At 56.8% G+C, this 27842-nt stretch overlaps 1 protein-coding gene across 1 annotated transcript in view; it reads left to right on the top strand.

Annotated features, from left to right (window-relative positions):
- The first annotated feature begins 1731 nt into the window (after positions 1 to 1731).
- LOC103300563 (heparan sulfate glucosamine 3-O-sulfotransferase 3B1) overlaps positions 1732 to 27842 on the top strand; it is a 44500-nt gene continuing 18389 nt past the window's right edge. The window contains exon 1 of the mRNA XM_008157449.3: positions 1732 to 2761. Coding sequence (XP_008155671.2) covers positions 2208 to 2761 — 554 coding nt within the window. The 5' untranslated portion in view covers positions 1732 to 2207. The remainder of the gene's footprint in view (positions 2762 to 27842) is intronic.

The raw sequence follows: 27842 nt of genomic DNA, 5'->3' as shown, positions 1-27842 counted from the left end.
AAAGCTGGAAAAAATTCCCCCTGCGAATGTAAAAGGCGGAGGAAAATCCTTTATCGGAATTATTTCTCCCTCAACAGTTTTGTAGGAAAGTATCTGGGGCTCAAAGTTGTTGCAAAAAGGTGGCGCGGAGCACAGCCCGGGGGCGGTCCCGTAGGTTGACCGCTGGGTTATCGGAACCCCCCGGGTCGTGGCCGCCGCGTTAGGGCACGTTTGCGAGCCTGAGGCGCCCGTGGCCTACGTCCCGGCTTTCTCAGTGCGCTCCCGGCTGAGCAGGACTTCGGGACTTAGGGCACTCGGAGACATTTACTAAAAGGAAAAAGCAAGAGTGTTCGGGCTGGCGGCCGAGGCCAGCCGCGGACAGCGCGGCAGAGGGACGGGGCTCAGGTCGGTTCCGCCGTGTCCGCCGCGGGCCGTGAACTGCCACTGGGCGGCGGCTCTGGGCGCCTAGCCTCGTGGGCGACACTCCACCCGGGCTGCCGCTGGGTGGGAATCGGAAGGAACGCTCTGTCCCGGAACAGCCCGCACGCCCGCCGACCCGCCGGGCCAGGTTGCAGGCATCTAAACCTTCTGAACAGCAAGGGATGGACTTGAGCATCCTGAGCCTCCGCATTCCGAGCGCCGGGAGAGAATGCAGCGGGGCGCTGCACCCCTGCCCGCGCTTCCCGCCGCCAGCCACGGCGCCCCCGCCCCCGCCCCCGCCCCGAGGGTACTTTTCCGGAAGAGACCGGGAGAGAGGCTTCCAGTGGACTCTATATTAAGTAAATGCAACTCAGTGGTCGGTTTTTAAAGTTTGACATAAATTGGTGAGAAAACAACAGCACCTAATAATTAGTGTAACAGGTCAGCAAACCACACCGTCTTCTAAATGAAGGTGAATGGGCTTTATTATTTACTCAGGGAAAAGGGAGGATTGAACCTTTTCTTCAACTTAATGTCCCAACAAACTCATATCCCGACAAAACTTTCTACACGTGACTTTCACACTCACTTTCCCACCAGGAAACATTTTTACCAGCCTTTAACTCCCTGTTAATGTCCCCCTCCCCCTTCGCCCTCATCTTTCTCCAGAAGTTTGGACAACTGGGGAAGATTTTTTTTTTCTGAGGGCAGTTTGTACCGATCCCAGCTAACCCGGCCGACCTAGAGAGATCAACTCCTGGCAAAGAATAAGAAAGAAAGATATTTAAAAAAAAATCTGACAGCAATTTCCAAATATGCTTTCCACTTGAACTTCATAAACCGCCTACCCTCCCCACACCCCCAGCCCATGGATGGTTTGAGGTCTGCATTCATGTCCCGCCTGACTATCGCTTCTCCAACCCCTTCCCTACTGCGCAACACACACACACACACACACACACACACACACACACGTCGGGAGCCCGCCCACGAAACAACTGGATGGGACTTGCGTCCCGACAGATGGGCCAGGACAGCGAGTGCGGAAATGCGCGCGGGTGCCGAAGTGCACCACTCGGTGGGGTCTGTCCTCTTCCAGCGCTGGGTTCTGCCGGCATCCTTCTTCCCTCGGCTCCTGTCACCAGTCCCTGGCTCCGCCCTTCTGATGCTGCAGCCAATAGAAGCCCCCGACAACTTTCCTCCGCCCCAAACCCTTTCCACACCCCCACTTTCCGGGAGCTGGTTGGCTGCTGAAGCCTCTGCAAAGCTGCCGTATTTGCATGGTGGTGCTGGTTTCTGGTAGGTGGAGCGGCCTGTCACTCCCGGTGGCCGGGCCCGCCCACCCCACCTCGGTCTCTACTCTTCCTGCGCAGTTCTCCTTCGCAGCCTCAGCGAGGAAGTGCCGGGGCTGCTCTCGGGAGCAGTTCGCTGGGCAGCGAGGAGGCAGCCCCGGGCAGCGGCCGTACGCACCGTCCGAGCGGCCAGGACGCGGGAGTGCAGCGTTCTCCTGCCCCAGAGCGGGCCGTCGCGCCGTCAGAGCCGTCCTCAGGCCGGCAGTTGCCGCCACCCGACTTTCGATCCAGTTGCGGCTCCTCCCGGGCAACATGTCAAAAGCCGCGGCCGCTACAGCTGCTGCCGCCACCTGGGGAAGAGCAGCGGGAGCAGCAGCGGTGGCCCCGGGCGCACGGGTGCAATAAACCCACCCACCGGGCGTCCGGAGGGCCAAGGAACCCTCTTCGCGCTCGCGGCTCCGGCGGGACCAGTGCCATGTGCTGAGCCATGCCCCTCGCCGCGCCCGCGGGCAGCGCATGGGGCAGCGCCTGAGCGGCAGCCGATCCTGCCTCCATGTCCCCAGCTGGCTTCTGCCCCAGCCGCAGGCGCCCCCGCCGCCGGTGAGGAGGAAGCTCGCGCTGCTCTTCGCCATGCTTTGCATCTGGCTCTACATGTTCTTGTACTCGTGCGCCGGCTCGTGCGCCGCCGCGCCGGGGCTGCTGCTGCTGGGCTCGGGGTCCCGCGCCGTCCACGACCCGCCAGCCCTGGCCACGGGTCCCGACCGGCCTTTCCCGAGGCTGCTGTTCCAAACAGTACCAGCCACCCCGTTGGCTGCGGCCCAGGAGAAGGCCGAGGGCGCCACGAGCCAAGAGGAGCAGAGTCCCGAGGCGCCGGACTCCCCCAGCCCCATCTCCAGCTTCTTTAGCGGGTCCGGCAGCAAGCAGCTGCCGCAGGCCATCATCATCGGCGTGAAGAAGGGCGGCACGCGGGCGCTGCTCGAGTTCCTGCGCGTGCACCCCGACGTGCGCGCCGTGGGCGCCGAGCCCCACTTCTTCGACCGCAGCTACGACAAGGGCCTCGCCTGGTACCGGTGAGTTTCCCGACAGGGCCGGGGCCAGAGGCGCCAGCTGCTACCCAGAACGGGGGAGGAGGGAGACGTGGCTTGTGCTGGGGAAGCGACAGGGGTACAGTCTCGAACCCCCGAACCCCCGGGGGCGGAGAGGGGCAGAGAACGAATGCGTGGTGCTCGCCCGCCGCGGGGAGAACCCCACCCCAGCGCGGTACCGAGTGTTTGGGGGCGGAGGGGGGTACTTGCCACAACCCATAGAAACTTCTCGAGCAGCTCTGGCAGCTCAGTGGCCCACGGCACCCTAGAAATAATCAGGAGAGCTCTCCGCAAAGAAGGGGTACAGCGACTGAGATGGCGCTCCGGGAAGCACGCACCCCTCTGACGGCGGCCGCGTCCCACGGGAATCGATGCCGTGTTGCTGGTGTTGGATTCGGGGGCTCGGACGCGCTGCGCCCCGCCGGCCGCGGCCTCCGCGCGGACCAACTTCTCCACAGCTCGGGCTCCCCTTCTGGGGGTGTGGGTGGGAGTGACGGCGTCCCGCTCGGGCCGCGGGGAGTCTGGTCACGTTTTTGTTACAGTCCTCCCTGCTGGAATCCGAACCCGAAGAGGGTCAAACTCGCTTCTCCGGAGGCAGCTCGGGCTGGGAGGGTGAGCTGGGCGGGCGGCCCGCGCCTCCGCCTGGCGGACGGGCGGGCGCGCGGCGCGCGGCGGCGGATCGTGGAGCGGTGCTGGTCCCTGTCGGGCAAAGGCGCGCACTGCAGCGGCCGGAGGGAGCGGCGCGCGGCTGGCTGGGCATCCGGGCGACCCCGGCACGGCCGCCGGTTTCCGCCTTCCCGGCTTGGGTGCTGGTCTCCACCGGCCCTGGACACGTCGGGGTGCGAAGAATATTGGGGGCCCGTTGAATAAGAAATGTGCGTTTCCGAAAACTCGGTTCTTGAGTCGGTTGTGGGTCCGGTTCCAAAGGGACGGGTAACCAGGACCTCCGCCAACGCCTCCCGCCGCTGCCTGTTTTTGGGGTGAGCGGTTGGGTTGGTCCAGCTTCCGGTGAGACGCGGGAGAGCCGAGGGTCCAGACTCCCGCCTTCCTTCGGAAACTTCGTCGCCAGCCATCCTCTCCCCACCTCTTCCCCCTCCCGTCACCGGCGAGACTCTGCCTTCTCCCGGGCAGCCCTCCAGGCCCTAGGAGCCTCCTAGAGGCTCGGGACTCAGAAAACCAACCGGGAGAATCGACCGAACTTCACTCCCGGCCCCCAACCCCCTTTCGGCCCCTGGGGAAGAGATAAAAAGGGGCTGACCCAGGAGATTAAAGCCGCTGTCCCCAGCCTCGTCCCCTCCCCCCCCCCTTTGTCCTTGATGTTTTCATTGTCCGCAGTTGCCCCAGTCCCGAGGGTTAGCCAGCCCTGGCAGTCGCCCTCCCCACCGTCCCGGTCCTGGACCCCGGCTGTTAAGAAGGACGCCCGGACGCCCGTCTGGCTCTGGCCGGTCGCTAAGTCGGGCCGAGCCCCAGTGCTCCCTCGGTGCAGGGGGGGCGAGCGCTTTTCCGCGGAGCGGAGAGGCGGGGTGCGCTGGGGCGGGCAGGTGCTGGCTGGCACGTGGGGCCGCTCGGACTGTTCGCTATTGTCATCGATCCTATTGTTGTTATTCTGCCACCGCCCCTCCACTCCCGGTGCGACCCCGGCCCGGCGGCAGGGATCACTGGTGCCCTTCCAGCTGAAAGCCGCCGGAGGCCGGAGGCGCCCGGAGTGTGCGGAGATCAGACACGCGGGCCGGGCCGGGCCGGGCCGGGAGGACTGGCAGGAACTAGCCGGATCGCCCACGTCACCGGCTTTGAAAGCACCTGGCAGCCTGTGGAAATCCCCACAGGAAGATTCACGCGGCCTCTTAGGCTCCTGCCCTCCACCTGCTCCGTTCCTTTGATTGACTCCAAACCGCGGAGTCAAGGACGAAGTGGCTCTGGACACCCGAGCGCAGCGGGGAGTAGGGGCGGGACGGGTGTCCGGGGCCGCGTAGTGAGCGAGGCCGCCGGGCGTGGGGGCCGCGAGGGCTGGGGCCGGGACGCCGGAGGCGGGAGGTTCCTCAGCCCCCCGCCCCCCCAGCATCTCCCTAAACGGAGGAGCCGGGCTGTGCGGTCCAGGAGGCCCAAGGCCCGCGGCTGCGACCCCTGGACCGCGCGGCGGGAGGAGCACGCGGGGGGCGCCGCAGGTCCCCTCCAGCTCGGCGCTCCGGGCTGCGCCAGCACACGCCGGCTGCGGGGCTAGCGGATATTTTTAAGGAAAAAGAAAAAAAGAACTATTTTAAATGCTTTAATTAACATATTTTACTTAATGAAGAATTTTCGGGATGTCTGGGCAAATGTGTAGACTTACAATTGTTTTGAAAGCGGCCGTTTTAATTTTCTGTAAGGACCCCGGAGGGGACGTCTGACCCAGATGCTTGTGCTAAAACCCGGTGCCAGGGAGCACCCTTCGCCCTCCCGGCTGGGCAAGCCCTGGTGCTCGCCAGAGGTGCGTGTCCCGGTATCTCCCCGCGGTCCGTGCAGGCAGGCAGCACAAATAGTAATTTACCGGAGAGAGTTGCAGTCAGACACGTGGTTCAAACGAGTCCTCGCAGCTAGAAAATAGGAGAGGGGGAAAACATTTTGAAAGCATTTAGGCATTTTGAAGGCATGATAAAACTATGGGCCTGGATGGTTGAACCCGACTGTCGGCATCATAATTCGCTGGAGAAGCAGATCTTGGCTCTCTCTGTGCCAAGTCCTCAATGGGTTTAATCGATTGGTACCCAGTCCTTCTAGTGGCCCGACCGGCAGCCTGGGCCTGGGCGGATTTGCATGAAGTCTCCGAAATTGACTGCAGTTCCTTCCCTCGGCCAGAACTGTTGTGGGATTGACGGTTGTGGGTTCGAGGCGACCATGGTCACAGCGAGGCGGAGCTGACCTGGCCACCAGCCGGGGAGCAGAAGCTTTCTGCCGCTGCCCTACCTGCTTAAAAATCAAGTGCGCCCTTCCCCGCGGCCCATCTGCCCCGGAACCTGAGGATGTCTTAGTCTGGGATAAGGCTCTTGTGGGTTTGCTTTTCCAGCTTATTCTCCAGCTCTCTTCCTCAGTCAGGCCTCAAACTGGGCATGTGCTGTGAGCACACACCAGGCCCCCAGCTTCTGTGGCAGGCGGTGGTGTGGGGAGAACTCTGGGCTGAGCCTCCCAGATGCCGGGGTGGAGAAAGCACACACCTGCACACCTAGGCTCCGAATACTGACTTTGCCTCTTTGATTCGGTGGAAGTTTGGTAGATTTTCACAAATGTTAATGATAGCCGGTTGGGAAGTGAGTTAGCCAAAGAGTGTGATTATTAATTTTTACCTAGAAATGTGCCGTAAACTTTCCAGAGCAGAAACTCATTCCCCATCTTGACTCTTCTTTTCATTGTGGTTGCACAAAATAACCTGACATTAATAATATGGCCACGTAAAAAAAAAAAAAGTGTGTGTGTGTGTGTGTGTGTGTGTGTGTGTTTATAATGCTGGTAGGTAACATTCCTGAATGTTTTCCCAATGTGCCCGGTACTGTTTCAAATGTTACAGAATTAGCAAATGTATTCCTTAGTACAACCCTATGAAGTAGGTGCTTTCATAGATGAAAAAACACAGGCACAGAGAAGTTAAGCAACTTGCCCAAGTTGTCCCAGCTAGTCAATGGCAAGCTAATATACTAACCTCGGCAGCCCTGCTCCAGGCCACTCTGCCATGCTCCCTCGCTTAAGTGACCAAAAAACATGATGGTGGTGATATATGATGTTTTCAAAACTGGGTTGGCTTTAAAAGAGCTTGCGTTTTCCAATGTACGCCGCGACCTCAGTGGGCATTGCTCACTTCGTCATTCACTTTAAAAAAGTATCAGCTTCAGAACAGGCTCGTTGCTTGGCCAAAGTGGGTTTATGACTAGAGTGAGGATAATTACATCACCACGGCAGTTTCTTTTCTCTGCCTGGACTGGACAGTTAGAGTCAAAGGAGTCATTAAAATGACAAAAATATCCCTCAAGTGTAAAGGCTGAGAAAACAACGCAGGTCCCTGCGGAGAATAGATTTATTCTCTTCCATTTGCCCCCTTGTAAGGCTGGGAGGTGTGGAGGACATGGGGTTAAAAGAGATGCTCTAAAACTCTGGGAGTGAATTTATTCACTTAAAAGAAATACAGTGCCACGAGTCAAGAGAAAACTTATATTTAACTGGAAGACAGTTGTAACCAAACTTGGAGTAGATTTCTTTAGACTTAGATTTTGAAACCCAGTAACTTCAGAAAATCTCCCTCCTGAAAGCTAGTAGCTGAAAGTAGCAAGTTTTCCTACATTTTAAATTTAATAATAAATGCTGAGAAATCTAATTTCTCCCCTATTTTCCTAGTCTATTTCTAACAACTTGGTGGCAAAGACTGTTTTCCTCTTCATGAAGGGATATTTGAGATAAGATCTGATTGGGGATAATCCTTTTTGAAGTAATTGTACTTTCAGTCCTGGTGCTTAAACCAAGTATGTAACTCACTTCAGGCTCCTGGGTGAAGATCAGAATTCTACATTTATATGCAACAATTTGAAATATGAACCATCATGTTACAAAGCTGTCAAGATTTATTAGCAAGACGGTGTAGCATGTGTTGGACTCTGTTTTTAATTAGGCACCTAAATTAGACCATAAAATGGTTGATTAATCTTTTACAAGTTGAGGGGAAAATATAACATAAATTAACCTAATCATAAGTGTTTTCCCAGATGCTCTCAGTTAATAAAATAGTCAATATTTAATAGCAGCCTATTTGTTTTAAATAAATAAAATGCTGAAATGTGTGAATTTAAATTACACGTATTATTTTCCAAATGATATGTTATTATTTAACAGGTCTCTAAAAATTAGGTTATGCCCATGTCTTAAAAACTATTTATTAAAAGAGAGTGCTGCAAATTGACTAAGCTGACAAGGGTAAATTTTGCCTTTTTAATGGAGCCTGATTATTGAAAATTTACAATTTAATATAGACTAATATTTATAAAAGACACTTCCAGCTAAAGTTTTGTTATTTGAAATTGTAAAGTGACCTGTCACAGCTTCTGTTTTTCTAGTTCGGTGTTTTATTTTTGTTTGAAGAAAAACTTTGAGCTATTTTGAAAAATCAGTATGTCACAAAACCTCATTCCAAATTTGTATGCCGATTTACCTTTCTGTTTAAAAACATGTGGGACATAAGGTTTTCTGATTTTATAAGAATCACTAAAACTATTTAGAATTAAAAGTGCAGCAGGAGTTTTAAAGGAAACCCATCAGTCAGTGCTATGAATCAGGGAAGTGGCATTTATTTCAAGCTCAGAGCTGAAATGCTACTTGACTAGACTGCTTGTCTGCTGTGTCCTGTCAGTAGTTTCTGAATACTTTCTATTCTCACTCTATGAACATGGAAATGAAGTTGACTGACAGAAGCACAAAATGTCCACTTTACAGGCAGAGCATAATGAACATTGCTGCTGCTGTGAATAGAGTTAGTTTCCAAATACGGTGCTATCTCTCTCATTTAACAGTCTGTGATTTCAGACAGTAAGGGACATTTCATCCCCGGCTGTTGGGATAGCCAGGAATCCCAGCAAAATGAATTCCCCAACTATGTGGCACATTTTCAAGGGTAATGAGTACAAGCTGCTGCCTACCTCAAATGAAAACATTTCCCATGATGGAAAAGAAATGAGATACTGATACCTTTGAAAACTTCTTGTAAGTAGAGCATGAAACTTTTAAAAAATATTTTAAACATTACCTGCTAGAACTCCCATGTTCTTCTGAAACAGTACCAAAATCTAACAACAAATTAAACAGATGTTAGTGTTTCTTGGATTTTCTTTCTGATTTTAGATTTGGGGAAAAGTTCAGGAAGTGAGGAGCAATTACTCGCTTAATAATATGATAATAAATAATTTTCATTGCAGTCAAGAGGCTCTGAGTTAAAATACTGCCAAATACTAATAGACCCCCTCATTAATTTTCTTTGTAGAGATACGAGTGCAGGTAATTTTCTATAAGTTATATCTGTATTTTAAATTCTTCCTTTATTTTTTTTTTATTTTTATTTTTATTTTTTTTTTTATTTTTTAATTTCTTTATTGATTAAGGTGTCACATATTTGTCCTCATCCCCCCATTCCCATCCCACCCCTCTCCCCACGCATGCCCCAGTCCCCTGTTGAACTTAACCGTTGGATAGGCTTATATGCATGCATACAGGTCCTTTGGTTGAACTCTCCCGCTCCCCCCACCCTCCCCCTACCCTCCCCTATCCTCCCTCTGAGGCCCGATAGTCCGATCGATGCCTCCTTGCTTCTGGTTCTGTTCTTGTTCCTCAGTCTATGTTGTTCATCATTTCCTCTAGATGAACGAGATCATATGTCACTAGATATATACTAATAAGAACTGAATGTGAGACGAACAATAATATTTATGCTGACAGGCAAATGAATCAATCTGTAGCGAGCTTCCCCCTGGACCAACAGTTCTTTTGAGACCCAATTTCGATGTCCAGTAGTTCCTTATGTGTACATGTCAGCACTGACCCCTCAGCTCTGGATGGTGGACAAATGGTGGTAACGGAGGTCCGACTCCCTCTGGTTTGGTCTCGGCCGAACCCAGGGGCACGGCGTCACCTAGACTAAGGGGCACGTGGCCTCACCCATACCCAAGGGGCACGTGGTCTCACCCGGGCCTGGGACCCAGCCTCACCCGGATGGATCCAGGGGCGCACGGCCTCACCCGGACCCAGGATCTGGCTTCACCCGTACCCAGGGACGCTTGGCCTCTCCCAGACCCAGGGGCACGTGGCCTCACCCGGGCTTAGTTGCACAAGGCCTCACCTGGATCCAGGGACACATGGTCTCTCCCGGACCCAGGGACGCTTAGCCTCTCCCAGACCCAGGGGCACGTGGCCTCACCCGGGCCTAGGTGCACGAGGCCTCATCCGGATCCAGGGACACATGGTCTCACCCGGACCCAAGGACGCTTGGCCTCTCCCAGACCCAGGGCCACTTGGGCTCACCCGGGCCTAGGTGCACGAGGCCTCATCCGGATCCAGGGACGCATGGTCTCACCCGGACCCAGGGACGCTTGGCCTCTCCCAGACCCAGGGCCACTTGGGCTCACCCGGGCCTAGGTGCACGAGGCCTCACCCGGATCCTGGGACACATGGTCTCACCCGGACCCAGGGATACTTGGCCTCTCCCAGACCCAGGGCCACTTGGGCTCACCCGGGCCTAGGTGCACGAGGCCTCACCCGGATCCAGGGACACATGGTCTCACCCGGACCCAGGGATACTTGACCTCTCCCAGACCCAGGGCCACTTGGGCTCACCCGGGCCTAGGTGCACGAGGCCTCACCCGGATCCAGGGACACATGGTCTCACCCGGATCCAGGGACGCTTGGCCTCTCCCCGACCCAGGGCCACTTGGGCTCACCCGGGCCTAGGTGCACGAGGCCTCACCCGGATCCAGGGACACATGGTCTCACCCAGACCCAGGAACGTTTGGCCACTCCCAGACCCAGGGCCACTTGGGCTCACCCGGACCTAGGTGCACGAGGCCTCACCCGGATCCAGGGACACATGGTCTCACCCGGACCCAGGGATACTTGACCTCTCCCAGACCCAGCGCCACTTGGGCTCACCCGGGCCTAGGTGCACGAGGCCTCACCCGGATCCAGGGACACATGGTCTCACCCGGACCCTGGGACGCTTGGCCTCTCCCCGACCCAGGGCCACTTGGGCTCACCCGGGCCTAGGTGCACGAGGCCTCACCCGGATCCAGGGACACATGGTCTCACCCGGACCCAGGGACGCTTGGCCTCTCCCAGACCCAGGGCCACTTGGGCTCACCCGGGCCTAGGTGCACGAGGCCTCATCCGGATCCAGGGACGCATGGTCTCACCCGGACCCAGGGACGCTTGGCCTCTCCCAGACTCAGGGCCATTTGGGCTCACCCGGGCCTAGGTGCACGAGGCCTCACCCGGATCCAGGGACACATGGTCTCACCCGGACCCAGGGATGCTTGGCCTCTCCCAGACCCAGGGCCACTTGGGCTCACCCGGACCTAGGTGCACGAGGCCTCACCCGGATCCGGGGACACATGGTCTCACCCGGACCCAGGGACGCTTGGCCTCTCCCAGACCCAGGGCCACTTGGGCTCACCCGGGCCTAGGTGCAAGAGGCCTCATCCGGATCCAGGGACGCATGGTCTCACCCGGACCCAGGGACGCTTGGCCTCTCCCAGACCCAGGGCCACTTGGGCTCACCCAGGCCTAGGTGCACGAGGCCTCACCCGGATCCTGGGACACATGGTCTCACCCGGACCCAGTGATGCTTGGCGTCTCCCAGACCCAGGGCCACTTGGGCTCACCCGGGCCTAGGTGCACGAGGCCTCACCCGGATCCAGGGACACATGGTCTCACCCGGACCCAGGGACGCTTGGCCTCTCCCCGACCCAGGGCCACTTGGGCTCACCCGGGCCTAGGTGCACGAGGCCTCACCCGGATCCAGGGACACATGGTCTCACCCAGACCCAGGAATGTTTGGCCACTCCCAGACCCAGGGCCACTTGGGCTCACCCGGGCCTAGGTGCACGAGGCCTCACCCGGATCCAGGGCCACATGGTCTCACCCGGACCCAGGGATACTTGACCTCTCCCAGACCCAGGGCCACTTGGGCTCACCCGGGCCTAGGTGCACGAGGCCTCACCCGGATCCAGGGACACATGGTCTCACCCGGACCCAGGGACGCTTGGCCTCTCCCCGACCCAGGGCCACTTGGGCTCACCCGGGCCTAGGTGCACGAGGCCTCATCCGGATCCAGGGACACATGGTCTCACCCGGACCCAGGGACGCTTGGCCTCTCCCCGACCCAGGGCCACTTGGGCTCACCCGGGCCTAGGTGCACGTGGCCTCATCCGGATCCAGGGACGCATGGTCTCACCCGGACCCAGGGACGCTTGGCCTCTCCCAGACCCAGGGCCACTTGGGCTCACCCGGGCCTAGGTGCACGAGGCCTCACCCGGATCCAGGGACACATGGTCTCACCCAGACCCAGGGATGCTTGGCCTCTCCCAGACCCAGGGCCACTTGGGCTCACCCGGACCTACGTGCACGAGGCCTCACCCGGATCCGGGGACACATGGTCTCACCCGGACCCAGGGACGCTTGGCCTCTCCCAGACCCAGGGCCACTTGGGCTCACCCGGGCCTAGGTGCACGAGGCCTCATCCGGATCCAGGGACGCATGGTCTCACCCGGACCCAGGGACGCTTGGCCTCTCCCAGACCCAGGGCCACTTGGGCTCACCCGGGCCTAGGTGCACGAGGCCTCACCCGGATCCTGGGACACATGGTCTCACCCGGACCCAGTGATGCTTGGCCTCTCCCAGACCCAGGGCCACTTGGGCTCACCTGGGCCTAGGTGCACGAGGCCTCACCCAGATCCAGGGACATATGGTCTCACCCGGACCCAGGGACGCTTGGCCTCTCCCCGACCCAGGGCCACTTGGGCTCACCCGGGCCTAGGTGCACGAGGCCTCACCCGGATCCGGGGACACATGGTCTCACCCGGACCCAGGGATGCTTGGCCTCTCACAGACCCAGGGCCACTTGGGCTCACCCGGGCCTAGGTGCACGAGGCCTCATCCGGATCCAGGGACGCATGGTCTCACCCGGACCCAGGGACGCTTGGCCTCTCCCAGACCCAGGGCCACTTGGGCTCACCCGGGCCTAGGTGCACGAGGCCTCATCCGGATCCAGGGACGCATGGTCTCACCCGGACCCAGGGACGCTTGGCCTCTCCCAGACCCAGGGCCACTTGGGCTCACCCGGGCCTAGGTGCACGAGGCCTCACCCGGATCCAGGGACACATAGTCTCACCCGGACCCAGGGACGCTTGGCCTCTCCCAGACCCAGGGCCACTTGGGCTCACCCGGGCCTAGGTGCACAAGGCCTCACCCGGATCCAGGGACACATGGTCTCACCCGGACCCAGGGACGCTTGGCCTCTCCCAGACCCAGGGCCACTTGGGCTCACCCGGGCCTAGGTGCACGAGGCCTCACCCGGATCCAGGGACACATGGTCTCACCCGGACCCAGGGATGCTTGGCCTCTCCCAGACCCAGGGCCACTTGGGCTCACCCGGGCCTAGGTGCACAAGGCCTCACCCGGATCCAGGGACGCATGGTCTCGCCTGGACCCAGGGGTGTGTGGGCTCTCCCAGACCCAGGGGCGCTTGGCCTCGCCCGGGCACGGGATCCAGCGTCATCCGGGTCCAGGGGCACTTGGCCTCACCCGGACCCGGAGTCCGGCCTCACCTGGACCCAGGGGCATGTGGCCTCACCTAGACCCAGGGACTTGAGACCTCACTTATACCCAGAGGCTTGTGACCACACCCGAGCCCAGAGGTGCGCAACCCCGCCCACACCCGGGTCTCAGCGGGGCCCCGTCTTCCCGATCCCAATTCCTGCTGGTCAATCCCCCCTCAGCAATTCCCCTGGCCATCCTTCCAGAGCTCCAGTATGGCTGCTGCAGAACTCGTCGGGCGGCGGCTCGGCGAAGCTCCGGTGCACCTGGTGCATGGCGGTGGGCCAGTCTGGCGTCGCTGCGTCGGCCCTTGGGTCTGCATCGGTGGCCGGTCGCCGAGCATGCGCACCTGGCCGCTTCCGGGGCGTTGAGATTCTTGACGGACTCGGAGGTCAGCAAGCGCGGAGTCTCCCACCCCATGTCTCATAGGGGCTCGTCTGTCCGTGCTTGGCTGCCAGTGGAGCCGTCCCCTCAGCCAGAGACCGCCGGGGGAACTGCGCCGAGCACGTTCCAGGCCGCTGTTGTATCGCCTGAGCCATAGTTCTTTTGTGTCGCCTGAGCCGTAGTTCTTAAAGTGTGGTCTTTGGGTCACCGGCATCAGCATCATCCCACATACCCCTCTTTTATTCTAGTTGTAGAGCATCTACTCAGCCAGCCCTATGGTGGTCTTGGATGGTGTCTGCTCTGCTCTCTTGTCGTAGTCTCAAAGTTGTTGTGGTAGGAAACAATCAGGCTTCCGCCCTATGCCTCCATCTTGGTCCTCCTTTGTATAGTTAAGTCTTGATTGTTGTTGGTGTCACTGGGGGGGCTCTCTTTGTCTATAAAGGAAGAGTTGCTGTGCAGGAGACACGTTTATGGGCCGGGTCTTGGTGCAGCAAAGCTTTGGCGCTCACTGAATATTCCCGTTGAATGTGTCCCTTATGCACGTGGTTGAAATCTGGTGTCATCTCCCACAGACCACTAGATGCCCTCGTTTCTGGGTCTCCAATGGGGTGTAGATCAGCTACTGCCTTAGGCACTCAGCAAGGATTACAGCAAAAACTGTAGTTTCTTCCTCCTGTCTGAGTGGCCCTGGAGCAGTCCGACTAGAACAGCAGATCATCTGGTCCGCTGCCAGAGGGCAGGCCACCCACATGCATAAGCCGTCGCTTGGGGCGCAGGTGTGCCTGCAAGACTTGCGGGGCGGGTCTTCAAAACGTGCGGGGCGGGTCCCAGGGCGGGGCGGGGTCTCAGGGCGCCAACAGGCCATGGTGCGGCGAGCCGAGATGGCTGTGAGTCTGGTCCTTCTGCCTTCCACGTATCTAAGTCCCCTCATTCCGCACTCCAGCGCAGCAAACACTGATTGCTGGGCGCACCTCCGCAAGAGTCCCGCCTCTCCCCGCAGGCATCTGGGTCTCCCGGGGTTCGCCAGAAGATGGGTTTCAGGGTGATGGAGAGCTAATCTCCCTTAGGTTTGGAACAAAAGCCCCTTTCCCCCGCCACCAGCCAGACCCACGCGCCTCCACACCTCATCCCCTCCGATTTCGCTGGGTGCGAGGCAACAGAACAGCCTTTAACCTCCGCCGCCATCTTTTTCAAACTTCTCAATTTGTGCTTCTTAATCCCTTCATTTCAGTCAACTCTACTGAAGTCTAGCGCCGCCGGGAGGTGCACGGAAAGGGCGCCCGGGCCTCCGTCCGGTGCGCGGTGCGCACGTCCCGCGGAACCAGGCGCGCGAGGGGCCGCGCGGCTGGGACGGGCGCTGGGCGGCCGCCGAGCTCCAGGCACCGCCATCGCCGCGTTCCGGACGTCGCCGCCGCGGCGTCCCCCCCAATTTATACTTCTTAATCCCTTGAATTCAGTCAACTCTACTGAAGTCTAGCGCCGCCGGGAGGTGCACGGAGAGGGCGCCCGGACCTCCGTCCAGTGTGCGGGGCGCGCGGCCCGCGGCACCAGGCGCGCGGGGGGCTGCGCGGCGGGGACGGTTGCTGGGAGGCCGCCGGGCTCCGGGCGCCGCCGCTGCGGCGGCGTCCCCAGCGTCCCGGGCCGGGCGGCCTGCGGGGGCGGCGGAGTTGCGAAAGTGAGTGAGTTTCCCAGGGTTTCGCCGGGAATGGGGTTCAGTGCAATCGGAGCCAGCGCTCAGCGCACTCCGGAGCCTTTATCTCCTTCCTGCCAGTGAACTCCGGCCAGGTCATCAGCCGCCCCCTCCTCTCCGGTTCCATCCTCCCCGCAGGCGCGTGTGCTCGTGTCTCCGCCCGTTTCTCCATACCTCAGGCTTTTACGGCTTCCCCGACTGTCCCCGTGGCCTTCTCCTTCCCCCCAGCTGTGGGCATTTCAGTCCACCAACTTTCCTGTGGTTCTGGACGATGTCCGTTCTGACCTCTAGTTGTATTTTTGAAATTGTTGTGCCCGGCTGCAGGTTAGGTGTTTAACCTATGCCGCCATCTTGGTTTCTCTAAATTCTTCCTTTAAATGCCCACTTCTGTGCCTTCAAATATTGAAAATAGCTTAAGTTACTGGGTCATTAAAACTTTTACTTCAGTGTGTCATGGATGAAACATGTTTAAATAGTAAAGCTGTACTGACAAAACTTGTTTGCCTCCTGAAGAAAGCTACTTTTAAAAATTATTTGTGCGGATCTGTGCAGAGTTGGTTAAAGAGTTCTTGCCAGGGAGGAATTAATATTTTTTACAGGCGTTATAAAATTATGTATATATACACCACATATATTCACTGTGACTGTAAGTTGATCAATTAGTTACAGAACAGATAAGCTCTTGGGATAAAATATTTTTCTTCTAAATACAGCAAATGTGTTAAAATAAGTCTCTGGTTTAACTTCAAATTGATTGTATTTAAGCCGAAGCTGGACTATTTCTTGAGGAGAGATGAGCCCTTTTAAACGCTTTTGGCCAGAATGTGAATCATTGCATGTGCATTCACCAAGCTACTTGGGGGCCGATGATGCAGAATACCTGTTTCCTCCCAAATCCTCGGCCCGCACTTCCTAACACGGTCCCCCTGGCTGAGAAACCCACGAAATGCCAAAAGGTTCTTCTGGGCAACCCGAGGCTTGGGAAACAAATGGAGAGTGAAAAAACATGGGAGGGAACCGGGAAGCAGCAGACTGTTCACGAGTCCCTTCAATGAATGGGGCCCCAGGGCCCCAGACCGGCCCGGCGCGGCCACGTGTCTGTGGCTTCCCTGCCGCCGGAGGGGCGTTCGCTTCCGCCGATCCCGAGGTGGCCGAACCCGCGGCAGAGAAAATGGCTCCGCGGCCGCCGGCCTCGGATCAGTCCGCACAGCCCTGTCGCGTGGGACCGCGGCATCTGGTCGCGGCTGCGCCGGGGAGACAGATGGTCGCGCTGCCTGGCGTCGGGGGCGGGGCCGGAGACCTGGCCTGGGGCTGCCCTGGGTCCCGGGTCGCCGGCCGCGGCCACGTGACCCGCCCGAGCCGCGCTCCGGCCTCACCTGTTGGGCTGAGCCGGGTGTAGCGGCCCGCGCTCGCAGTGGGCGGGGCCCGAGGGCCATGCCCTGCACCGATTGGCCCTAGGGGCTGCCGGGAAGCCAATGGCGTCCCGCCTGCGAGGTAGCCCCGCCCCGGCCGGAGCGGACTTCCCCGCTGCACGGCCTCTGGTTCTTGGAGCTGAGTTGGCCCTGAACTGCCCTCGCCTTCTGAGCAGAGCTTATCCCCCGATCTGTTGTGCTTCCTTCCTTCCTTCCTTTCCTCTCGGCCTCTTCTAAACCCTCCTGCACAAGTGCCCCTGCCTTGTGGAGGGGGGGTGCCTCTGGTCTGAAGTTTGCTTCTGTTGGGCAGAGCAGTGAGGACACACGTTCCCTTCCGATTCTGCAATCTCCGCTGCACTGAGGCTCAGTGGCCATTTCTCCTCCCAGCACGTCTAGTCTGCATCCCTAGAACCCCTCGGGCACACACTCCCTGGCCGCTCTCCTTTCCTCAGCCCTGGGCCCACAGTCTGAAGCTGCCCCCTCCTCAGGGGGAAGGGATGGCTCCCCTTTGGACAACGCGGAAGCCCCTTTCTGCTCCCTCGGCCTGCAGGGTGGGCTGGAAGCGCTCTCTGGGTACTGACCAGCTCACCTTCTCTAGTCCTGTCCAGGAGGAAGGACAGCCTGAAAAATGACCCCTGTGAGGAGGGGAGTTGATTCTGTTGTGGATTTGCATGAGATAGCCTTGCTTTCTGGAAGGTTTGCAGAGGTGCAGGAGGTGGCCTGTGTTAAAGGGCAGGAAGCTCACACAGGACGTCGCTCATGGCTGCAGGAGCTGTTGAGACAATGCAGGATTTGGTCCACACATCCATTAAAGTAGCTTCCCCCAGGAGAGGACACACTGAGCCTACAATTAGAGAACAGCAATTCCCCGCCAGAGCACTCCTGGTGCCTTCCCTAGCTGAAAGGACTCCTTCCCCCTTCTGTCTCTCAGGCTGCAAACTCATCCTCCTTCAGCCAGCCATTCCTCTGATGTGTGCTGTTCATTGGGTCCCTGGTGCCCTCCCGTCTGATTGTTTCAGAGTCTCCAGGCACTTAGCATATGCTAGTGCTGCCAGTTAACACAGATGCACAAAAAAGTAAACATCCTGTTCCCAGCCAAGAGCTTTTTACAGAAGACCCAAGCAAGTGAGTGGGTGTGTGGGGGAGGGGGGAGAGTAAGGTAGGGAAGCTCATCATCCTTGTCATTGACCTGAAATGCTTAATGGAGGAAGCTAAAGGTGACCATTTGAAGTCTTTTTCTATAGTCAATGAATAATACAGTCTTATAAACCATGTTGACCTACGCTTTCACTTATCTAACAAAGATTTATAATAGTACTTACTTTAAAAAATATATAGACTTTATTTTCTAGAGTAGTTTTAAGTTCACAGCAAAAATGAGTGGAAAGATAGAACTCCCATATACGCTCTGCCTCGCATAAGCACAGCCTCCCCCACTATCAACATGCAGGATCAGAGTGGGACATCGGTTACTATCGATAAACCGACGGTGACATGTCATCCTCATCTGAAGTCCATAGCTTACATTAGGGTTCACTCTTGACGCTGCACATGTTACTGCTTTTGACAAATGTGTGATGGCAGGTACCCATCCTTATAGTCTCATACAGAAAAGTTTCATGTTCCAAACATGCCCTGTTTGAGCACTTTCACCATGTGCTATACCGGGCAGCACTTGCGGTGCTAAGGAAGTACAGGACATGAACTTGTCCTTCAGGGGCCTGCTAGTCCGTGAACTAAAATCTACAGGCTCAAAGAGGTCTCAAAGCAATGAAAGCACTGATTAAAAAAAAATCATTAGTCCTGCCAAATCACTAATAAATCTAATGAAGGAGAAGAGGAAGCATGTGATAAAATGATGCAATAGTACAAATAAGAAATGTGACTTTCTATTTTACTTTTCCAGGAGCTTCCAAAAAGAGCTAAGGAGGTAAGGAGAAGGAGAGAGGATACCAGGTACTCTGTGATGCAGGAGATGAGGGAGCACCTGCTGTGTGCAGGCCAGTGGCTGCAGCTCAGGGCATCTCAGCAGTGGTCCTTTCTGTGTGATTTCCCCCCGTTTGCAGAGGAGCAAAGGGAAGCCCACAGAGGTTGCCTACGGTCATCAGCTGTATCCATGGATGGCTCAGCCTCTTGAAGCTCTTACATCCCTGAGGGCCCTTCTAACTCCACAACTCAATATAAAAGTATGTCCAAGATCATGTATTTTCTCTCTTTTTGTCCTTTCCTTTAGTTCCCCACACTCAGTGCTCAGCTCCCTCTGTGGCTACGACAGCTGGATTGATGACGCAGCCTTCGTGAGTGTCATCCATGCACCAACCTGTCACTGTGGCATCATCCCTGTTGCCCCTGCTCCAGCGACAAAATCTGTACATTTGATGCCCCTTGGTGACCACGGCCTCCTTCTACTTCCTCACTTGCCAGCCCATCTCTTCTCTCTCACCTGTTCCTTGAAGCTGCCCACTATGCCCACACCCTCCCCATCATGCCCATACCACCCAGATCTCAGGATCACACTGAAACGCTCAGCACTCACCCCAGTGGCTCATTGCTTCCTTAGCTGACACCCAGACACCCTTGGCCCACCCTGTGGAGACACCCTGTTTTGTACCAGTTGTGTAGAAGGTCTTGTCATAGAGTGCTCCTGGCCCACTCCAAACCATGTCTCTGTCCAAGAACTTGGGCCTGACTCTGCAACTTAGCCCACGCCAGGCCCCACGCCAGGCCCCACCATGTACGCTGGCCCTTCTGGGTGGCTTCCTGTGCCTTCAAGCACTGGTCCATAGGACGCCCTCCACACAGGGTGCAACCCCAGCAAGATCCGACATTTGTAAGAAGGCCGCTCTCTTAACCACTTCTCCACGTGGCCTTATTTCTACTTTTCCCAAGACTTTCCTCCATCATTTCTAAAAAGCATTGTGTTCTCTCTTTCCTGTATTATTCAAAGGAAATCCCAAGACATCAAGTTTTACTTAAAAATCTGGCATGTGGGTTTTTTAGTCACATTTGTATGCACATAACTGTAAAAAGTGTACAACTCAGAAGTGTGCAGCCTGGTGAATTTCACAAAGCAAACACACCCGTGTAAGAGCCATTCACGAACCCCAAGGCCACCCTCATATTGCCTTCCTGTCGCTGTCCCTGTTCCAAGGATAGCCACTATCCTACCTTTTACCACCACAGATTAGTTATGACTGCTTGGACTTACTGTAAAGGAAATCCTAGAGTGAATATTTGTATGTTTTTAAAAACATGTAAATTCATCACGAATGTTGACAGATTCAGAGGTTTCACAACAAGCAGCTTCTCTGCTTCTTTTATTAAGGCAGCAACTGGCGGGACCTGAAGAGCCGCAGCAGTGATGTGAATGGGGCGTGTCCTCTTCTGTTTGCTAGAGTCCCCACCGCTCCTTATTGCTCACTCCCTTGTTACTTGGCTACTCCCAGGTCTGGGTCAATGCCAGACAGTGTGGGAGTTACAGACTGGTCTCCCCCCACCCCCCCACACACACGCCCCTGATTTTAGGTATGCACTATTTCAGGATTGAATTTCCACTTATCATGGACGTTCTTGTTAGATTTTGGAGTGAAGTTTTTTGTCTGTTTGTTTTTTCCTATTTGACTAAGTTTTTACTTTACAACTCTGTAGCGATCCTGGGAGAGGCTGCATAGAGGTGGGCTAGTTGGATGCCAGTTAAAATTAGAATCACCATCCTAAAAATCATTTTCAATGGCATGCTTCTCCTGCTTTTAATTTTATTTTTGTTCGTGCTTTTTAACTGGCCCTTCTCCCATGTAGCCCCCAAACGGGGCCAGCCTTTGGCTATGGTGCTTTGTGGCTTTGGGCAAGTCCCTCTATCTCTTCGGTGTCAGCATCCTCAAGTGTACGGTGGGGGTGGCCCATCAGTGCTTCCTAAGCCGGCACTCAGCAACCCTGCACAGGACTGCCTTTCCCCACGCGCTGTGGACAATATGCTGTCCTACTGCGGTTCACTACACCCCCTGTGCCCGTGACCTTCCGCCACAGTGTGCGGCACCCACACTCGGCTGTGCTCCAGGGCGTTCACTGATAAGAGCCTTGGATGTTGGAACGCTGTCGATTGCTGTGGGAGCTTTACACTCCTCCTCTACCTCCTTGAGGACAGTCTGCGGGCAGACCACACTCTGAGAAGCACTGTCTCAAGTTTCTTCAGGGAACAAAATGTTCTAAAAAATGTATAAGTGATTTGTAAGAAAATATATAAATAGTTCCATGCTAGCATATTAAAGGCCCTTAGAATTACTATAGCTCAAAGCAAAACGCACAAAAACCTGTTTAATTTTGTTAAAGTTTCCGTGAGTACAGTCCCTTTTCATTCAGTGCCTGCTGGTAAGCGGAGGAGGCCTGCTGGGCCAGCGGCCACCTGGGGCAGTTAGCGGAGCAGGTCTCCGGGGCTGCCTGCCCTGTGCTCTCTCTGTCCAGCCTTGGAACAGGATTAGACCCCATATTCTCCCTCCTGAGACATCATCTCACACCATGTGTCCGCACCCCGCACCCCGGGGTGATTGTGCACAAGGAGTAAAGGGGGGAAATGGGGTTGTAGTAAATCAGGGGCCTGGGCAGCGGGTGCAAGCCCTGGCCGGCCTGCCGCGGGCCTCCGGCGGCTCCCACGTGCTGCCCTGCCCCGGCCGGCTAATTGCAGGTTCTGCTTTCCTCCCTTTTCAAAGGTAAGGGCTCCGTCTCCGAGCTGTTTACAGAGCAGCCGTCTGCGGTGTTGGAAGAGGCGAAGCTTTGATCCCCGCCTGCCGGGCGCAGCCTGTGGTCTGTGCGCGTTTATGGCAGCACCAACGGGCCTGCTCACGGACGATGCGGAGGCCCCGCGCCCATGAGCCAGGAGCTGCACACCCGGACAGTCGTCTTATTTTGTAAACGTGCACTTTCCCTTTCTGTGTCCGGGGCCAAGGGCAGCACTGAAAGTGCTCCTTAGTCACACCGGAAGCGAAGGAAACTTTCCGATTAGGTGTCACTGGGAAAGGCGAGTGGAACCCTGTGCAGAGAGATAGGGATTCATTTACCCATTTTGTACAAAACTTAATACCGCAGTGTCTGCGTTTCCCTCCCAAGCACTCTGCACTTGCCACACGATCTTGTTATCTCCTGAGACACTTCCCACGGACTCCTGTGTTTGGCGAGATTCTAATGTGTTTGGATGGCCCCTCTCCTGGGCCAGGTGCTGGCCGGGGCGTGTCACACGGTGCGGAGGGGAACCGTTTCACACCACAGCGGGGTCTTCGGTTCCCTGTGCTCGATTAGCTCTTCTTTCTTATCACACTTCCCTTCCTATAAAGTTACGGATCTGTTAACGGGACATTTAATACCCACCTTCTCTTTCTGTGGCCCTTGTGAAAATCAGGCAATAATGCGCAGCCTTGTGCCAAGTCCTGACCAGAGCATCCGGGTGGCACTACTCGCGGAATAACGTAGCGTCTGCCATGCATTCATTCGTGATTTGATTTCATCTACCGGTGTTGGAACACCTAGAATGGGTCAAAGGGTGTGAGGGACTTGGAAAAATACCATGTTAAGCAGTTGTCAGGCGCCTTGAGGAGATCACTTTCTTGGTGAAGAGGCCATGGTGAGAAATAATACAGAACAAAGGGAGAGCCAAGAGAAGGGAACTCAAAGGAGAGGCAACCATGGAGCTGGGCTTTGAAGTATGGGTAGGAGTTTGTCAGCCAGTTGTCCCAGGAAGCAAATAAAGGTGCTCAGGGCAGCACTGTGGGCAAGGCCTGGAGAGAGAGATGGCAGAGCACTGGCGGTCGGAGGAGGAGAGGAAGTGTTGGGGATGAAGAGAAAATGGCCCGGAGGCTGGCTCAGAGGTGCAGTGTTCTGTGGAAGGTGGGGGAGGGGGGCTTTATCTCACTGGCGAAGGGGCTTTTTGGCCCAGCGCTGACTCCTATCCCAAAGAACTTCAGAGGCTTTACATGAATTATGCATTGAATTATTTTCATATCTTGTTGAGAAAAGTGAAATAATTTGGTGTTCAAGGTAGAGAAAGCAAGAAAACATGCAGATGGTTTCTGCGGGGTAGGACACAGCCCTGCCGGCTGCTTTGTGCGCGGCTCTCCGAGTTCTAGCGCCAGCGTTTGTCTCCAGAAGGAATGGACACGCGTCCTCTCTCTCACAGCCCCCACTCGGCCCTCTCCCTGTTGCCTCTTTGTGTAACTTGTATGACATCCCAAACACAGACTGCCCTCTCCGGGTTGAAGTTTTGGGGGAGAGAGACCCTTTCTTTTCCAACTGCCAACCTGGCTCCAAACGCCAGCTTCCCAGCCCAAAGGCAGGAGGAAACAGGTGGCCGAAACCTGCGGGCCTCCTGCCCCCCACCCCCCTGGGGGAGGAACCCTGGGAGGGGCTTCTGAGAAGCCCAGTGAGCAAGGTGGAGAGAGGACCCCACGGACCACCATTCTCTGGCCAGGGGACAGGCCTCCCCCTCCTGTCTCAGAACCCTGCGAGTAGAGAGGAGCCATGTCTGTGGTGGTCCCAGCCTTCCCAACGTGAGCCTGTTTCTCCCCACCGTGCACTGGGGAGGAACTCCGCTAAGTTGGGGAGCGTTCCACGTGAGCGTGTAACAGCGACTGCACGCCCCAAGGAAGTGTGGCTGAGCCCTGTGTCCCCTGGTCCAGAGCCACTTCTTTTTAGAAGAGAGAGACCAGAGGCCAAGGGTGTTGGGCTCCGGAGGGAACAGCCAGGGGCTCCTGGTTGGGGGCAGGCCGTGCGCATGGCCGCCTCCTCCCCATGGGTCGCCTATGCCGGGATGTCCTGTCAGGCACAGGGATTTTCAGGGCTGTGTTTTCTTTCAGTCCCAGCTGGAAGGAGAAGTAGCGACAGGGACAGGTTCGTGGCTCTTGTGTTCTGTCAAAGGAGCATTTGCTGAGGGCACACGTGCCAGCTCCCCCCAGACTGAAGCTTCCATTCATTCTGAGGACTTTCATCAGAGCCACCGCATCTTACCCGAATGGTGTCTTTTGGGGACGTCAATTTGGGGGATGGGAAGCACAAAGGCATGTCACCTATCGGTGGGTTGCTCAGCCCCCAGATGGGGCAAATAGGTCGTAGGTCCCAGAAGCTCCAGGTGGGTCCCAGCACTAGCAGACAGCTGTGGTCTGGGCTGCAGGTAAAGGCACCCAAGGGAGCACATCAGTCAAATTCAGAGCTGGGTTTAGGTCCTAAAGGGCGGCCCCACTCATGTTTAACACGTGAGCCCCATAAAGAATCTTCCAGCTGCCGGTTGCTTGTCGGTTATATTCGAATTTGGATTTGGTGCGTTTTGCTTCCATTGTGAGATCATTTGGCTTCTCTCTACTCAGTGGAGCGTGTTGAGAGGACAGTCTGGAGGGGACCGGCACTGGGGACCTTGGGGATTATACTGTCCATTGGAATTCAGCAACAGGGACAGCACTGGGGAGGAATCCAGTGGATTTGGTGTAGCTCTTAGAGTCCCTGTATTTGTATGTCCACTGGTAGCAGTGTCATTTCTTGTAGTTGCATATTGATTTTATTCATTTATTGAGCATCTCTTCTATGCCAGGCTCTGCAGATGCAAAGCTTTATTCGTTTCATGGATTTTATTGCCTGTTTTATGAGCACTGACCCTGCCCTCATGCTACTGACATTCTATTGGGGAGATGGACAGGAAACAAATAAACAAGTAAACTAACAAAAATAGAAGGTCTCACCCAGTGATGGAGCCATGACCAGAAATAAAACAGAGGGAGGGGGTGGAGTTATGGGAAGAGGGGGGCAGGAGAAAGGGACTGTGTTAGCAGGAGGTCTTGTTAAAGAGAGGCTGTTGAGTGGAAGCCTGAGCAAGAGGATATTTATGGGTCTGTGAGATGACACTGTGACCAGAATGAAGACGTCAAAGGAAGAAGGAGGCTCAGAGAGGCAGTTCCGTGTGCTCTTGGAGTGAAGGGGTACGGGGGGGCTCTGCCTTGTGGAGACTGACTCTGGAGAGTGAGAGTGAAGGCAGGTAGAGACAGCTAAGTAGGGTAGGGCATGGCACACATAGCAGCAGAGGGAGTTCAAGGCCAAGTACGGTAGGGCATGGCACACAGGAAAATGAAGTTCCAGGCATAGAAATACTGTGGGAGGAGTGATTAAATGTCTAGGTGGGGGAGGGTCTCCCTGGGAAGGCTTCAGAGAGGAGGTGTCAACCCAAGCAAGGTTCTGACAGATAAATAGGAGTTCATGTGAAGATCAAGAGGGGAAGGGTCTTCTTGGCAGAGGGAATCCACGGGAAGGGGCAGGGAGGTTGACATGAAAAGTGTGGTGGATGCCGGGAAGGACCCGCGGAGGAAAAATGCAGGTGAGGTTGGACAGCATCGCGGGATTGGTGTCCTGTTAGCGCGCCTTGCCATCACGGGGTAACAGTTTGTCCTGCGCCTTTCTTTTCCTCTCAAGTATTTCAACTTGGAAGTGGATTTATAAGATGCCGTTGAGTAGCGTTAAACAGGAATTGCTTCTGCTGGTGATCAGAGGAGGTGCCACCCAGAAAAAAGGCGCAAGTGCTGGGATCCTCTCAGGATGTTCCGGGACCCACGTCCTCAAGCCGGTTGCTGTTTGCTTGCCCGGACGGAGCCTCTCATTAGGGTTCCGCCTAAAGCCATGTAATTAGAAATTCCACTTCTCAGCTCCTCGGACCTGCACAGGGAGCAGCCCCGTGGACGCTCCGTTTCAGCATTCTTAGAGGCTGAGAGGCCCGCCTGCCAGTGCCGAGATGCCAAACCTGGTAATTAAGTGGTGGCTCTGCAGGCACACACCTGTTCTGAAGGTGTAATTAGTGCCTGCTGCCCTTCTTACTGCGGCTTAGCCCTCTGTGCAGGCCATTCGCAGGGATGGCGTGTGTGCAGGCATGAGTGTGTGCGTGTGTTAGTGTGTGTGTGTGTCTGTGTCTGTGTCTGCACGCATGCGTGAGTGTGTGTGTGTGTGTGTGTGTGTGTGGGTGTCCCTCCCCTTTCTCTTCCTTATTGTTCAGAAGAGAAAACGCAAAGAAGGGGCCGTGTGGAGGCCTGGAGGATGCCGTTGGGAGGATGCTGTTGGGACTGCTCTTTGGATGCTTTGCCCTCTGCGTTCCTGGTTTGCAGCCAGGCTAACTTCACGTCCAGCTGCGGGGCTGCTCCCGCGTGGCGGTGACCGCGAACGGTTACTGAGCTAGAAGGGGAGGCGCCTCCTGGCTGGATCCCCGGGCTCTCCGCGGCCTCACGGTGCCCGGGTGGCAGCCTGCTGGTTTCTTGGTTGGAGAGGCTTGTTCAGCCGGGCACACCTTCGGGAAACTCCCCGCTGCTAAAGATGGACTGAGCTGTGACTTCTGGCCTCTGCACAGGGAAATCCAGCTCGCTCTTCCTTTCACACCCCGGGATGCTGGGAAGGGAAGAGGGAGAGCGGAGGGGGCAGCCGTGTGTCCAGACCTGTATGCACGGTGGAAAGCCCGCGCCTTCCCCCCCTCCGGCTGGGTGTGTGTCACCAGCGGCTACCCGCTGGCGTGCTGTGTGGCAGCCAAGGCTGGGTAGGGGCCAGTGTTCCCTCCTGCAGGGGCCTGGCCCAGTGGAAAGTCAGGACTAAGCGAGCAACAGAGAACAGGAATAGTGACAGAGGATCCGGCCGTGGGGAGGGCCACTCTGACGATGTCCGTTTTGTGCTGTTTAGTTGCAGGGGGCTGAGTGGACATGAAGCATGAGGGCAGAGGTGCCGAGAACAGAGGTTTAGTTGCCACGTTCGGAGGTCATCTCTCTCTATGTACATGTTTATATGATATTTACATAAGTGTATTTCCATGTAAGTATATACAGCCCATATAATCCCCCAAATTAACTAAACCTTTTTCATTGTCAGAAGGGAGGGCAGGCGAAGGTCTCCTTAGAAAGGAAGCCGGTGAGAGGGCAGGGCTGGTGGGGTGGCTATTGCAGCTGAGCATTTTATCTTGGTTCTCACAAGTGTTGAGAAGCAGGATGAACATGAGACTCCGAGTTGCACATCCTGAGTCCAAGTCCCTGCTTCGCCATGGCCTGATATTTGAAACGGAGCAGACACGCCTTGAGAAGGTGGCTCAGTGAGCCAGCGGGATCCTGGGCGTTCGCTCCTTTCTCGTGGATAAAGTGTTAGGAAGGTCTGCGAGGTGACCTCATACGGCTTTGTCAGCACAGGGAGAATGGCCTTGGCTGTTTCCCAGTGGCACACCTGTTCTGTTGCATGAGCTTGGCGTGTGCGGCGTGGTGTCTGTGGCTTCACAAGACCACATGCAGACCCTCCCTATGCCGGCTCCCTATCTCAGTGCTTACCAAGCTCCGAGGGTAGCTCAGGCAGAGCCTTGGAGGTGAGCGAAACTCATGGCCTCAGTGCGGTGCTGCCCTCCTCTGTGACGGAGAATGCGTGTCCGCTCTGCTCTGACCTCCTGAGGACCTTCTCGGCCAGGCCTCAGGCCAGGACAGCCTGGGGCCCAGTGGTGGCTGGGGCCAGGTGGTGGCCTGTGCCTGGTGGTGGCCTGTGCCCGGTGATGGCCGGGGCCCAGTAGTGGCCTGTGCCTGGTGGTGGCCGGGGCCAGGTGGTGGCCTGTGCCTGGTGGTGGCGGGTGCCCAGTAGTGGCCTGTGCCCGATGGTGGCCAAGTCCAGGTGGTGGCCTGTGCCCAGTGGTGGCCGGGGCCCAGTTGTGGCCTGTGCCTGGTGGTGGCCTGTGCCCAGTAGTGGCCTGTGCCCGATGGTGGCCAAGTCCAGGTGGTGGCCTGTGCCCAGTGGTGGCCGGGGCCAGGTGGTGGCCTGTGCCTGGTGGTGGCGGGTGCCCAGTAGTGGCCTGTGCCCGATGGTGGCCAAGTCCAGGTGGTGGCCTGTGCCCGGTGATGGCCGGGGCCCAGTAGTGGCCTGTGCCTGGTGGTGGCCGGGGCCCGGTGGTGGCCGGCGCCAGGTGGTGGCCGGCGCCAGGTGGGGGTGGGTGCCCGGTGGTGGCCGGGGCCAGGTGGTGGTGGGTGCCTGGTGGTGGCCGGGGCCCGGTGGTGGCCGGGGCCAGGTGGTGCCCTGTGCCCAGTGGTGGCCGGCGCCAGGTGGGGGTGGGTGCCTGGTGGTGGCCGGGGCCCGGTGGTGGCCGGGGCCCGGTGGTGGCCGGGGCCAGGTGGTGGCCGGGGCCAGGTGGTGGCCGGGGCCAGGTGGTGGAGGGTGCCTGGTGGTGGCCGGGGCCAGGTGGTGGTGGGTGCCCGGTGGTGGCCGGCGCCCGGTGGGGGTGGGGCCAGGTGGT

This window comes from Eptesicus fuscus, chromosome 20, assembly GCF_027574615.1.
Source record: "Eptesicus fuscus isolate TK198812 chromosome 20, DD_ASM_mEF_20220401, whole genome shotgun sequence".
NCBI classification, from domain to species: Eukaryota; Metazoa; Chordata; class Mammalia; order Chiroptera; family Vespertilionidae; genus Eptesicus; species Eptesicus fuscus.
The sequence above is the reverse complement of the archived record's forward strand: the minus strand, read 5'-3'. Positions and strand labels throughout refer to the sequence as shown.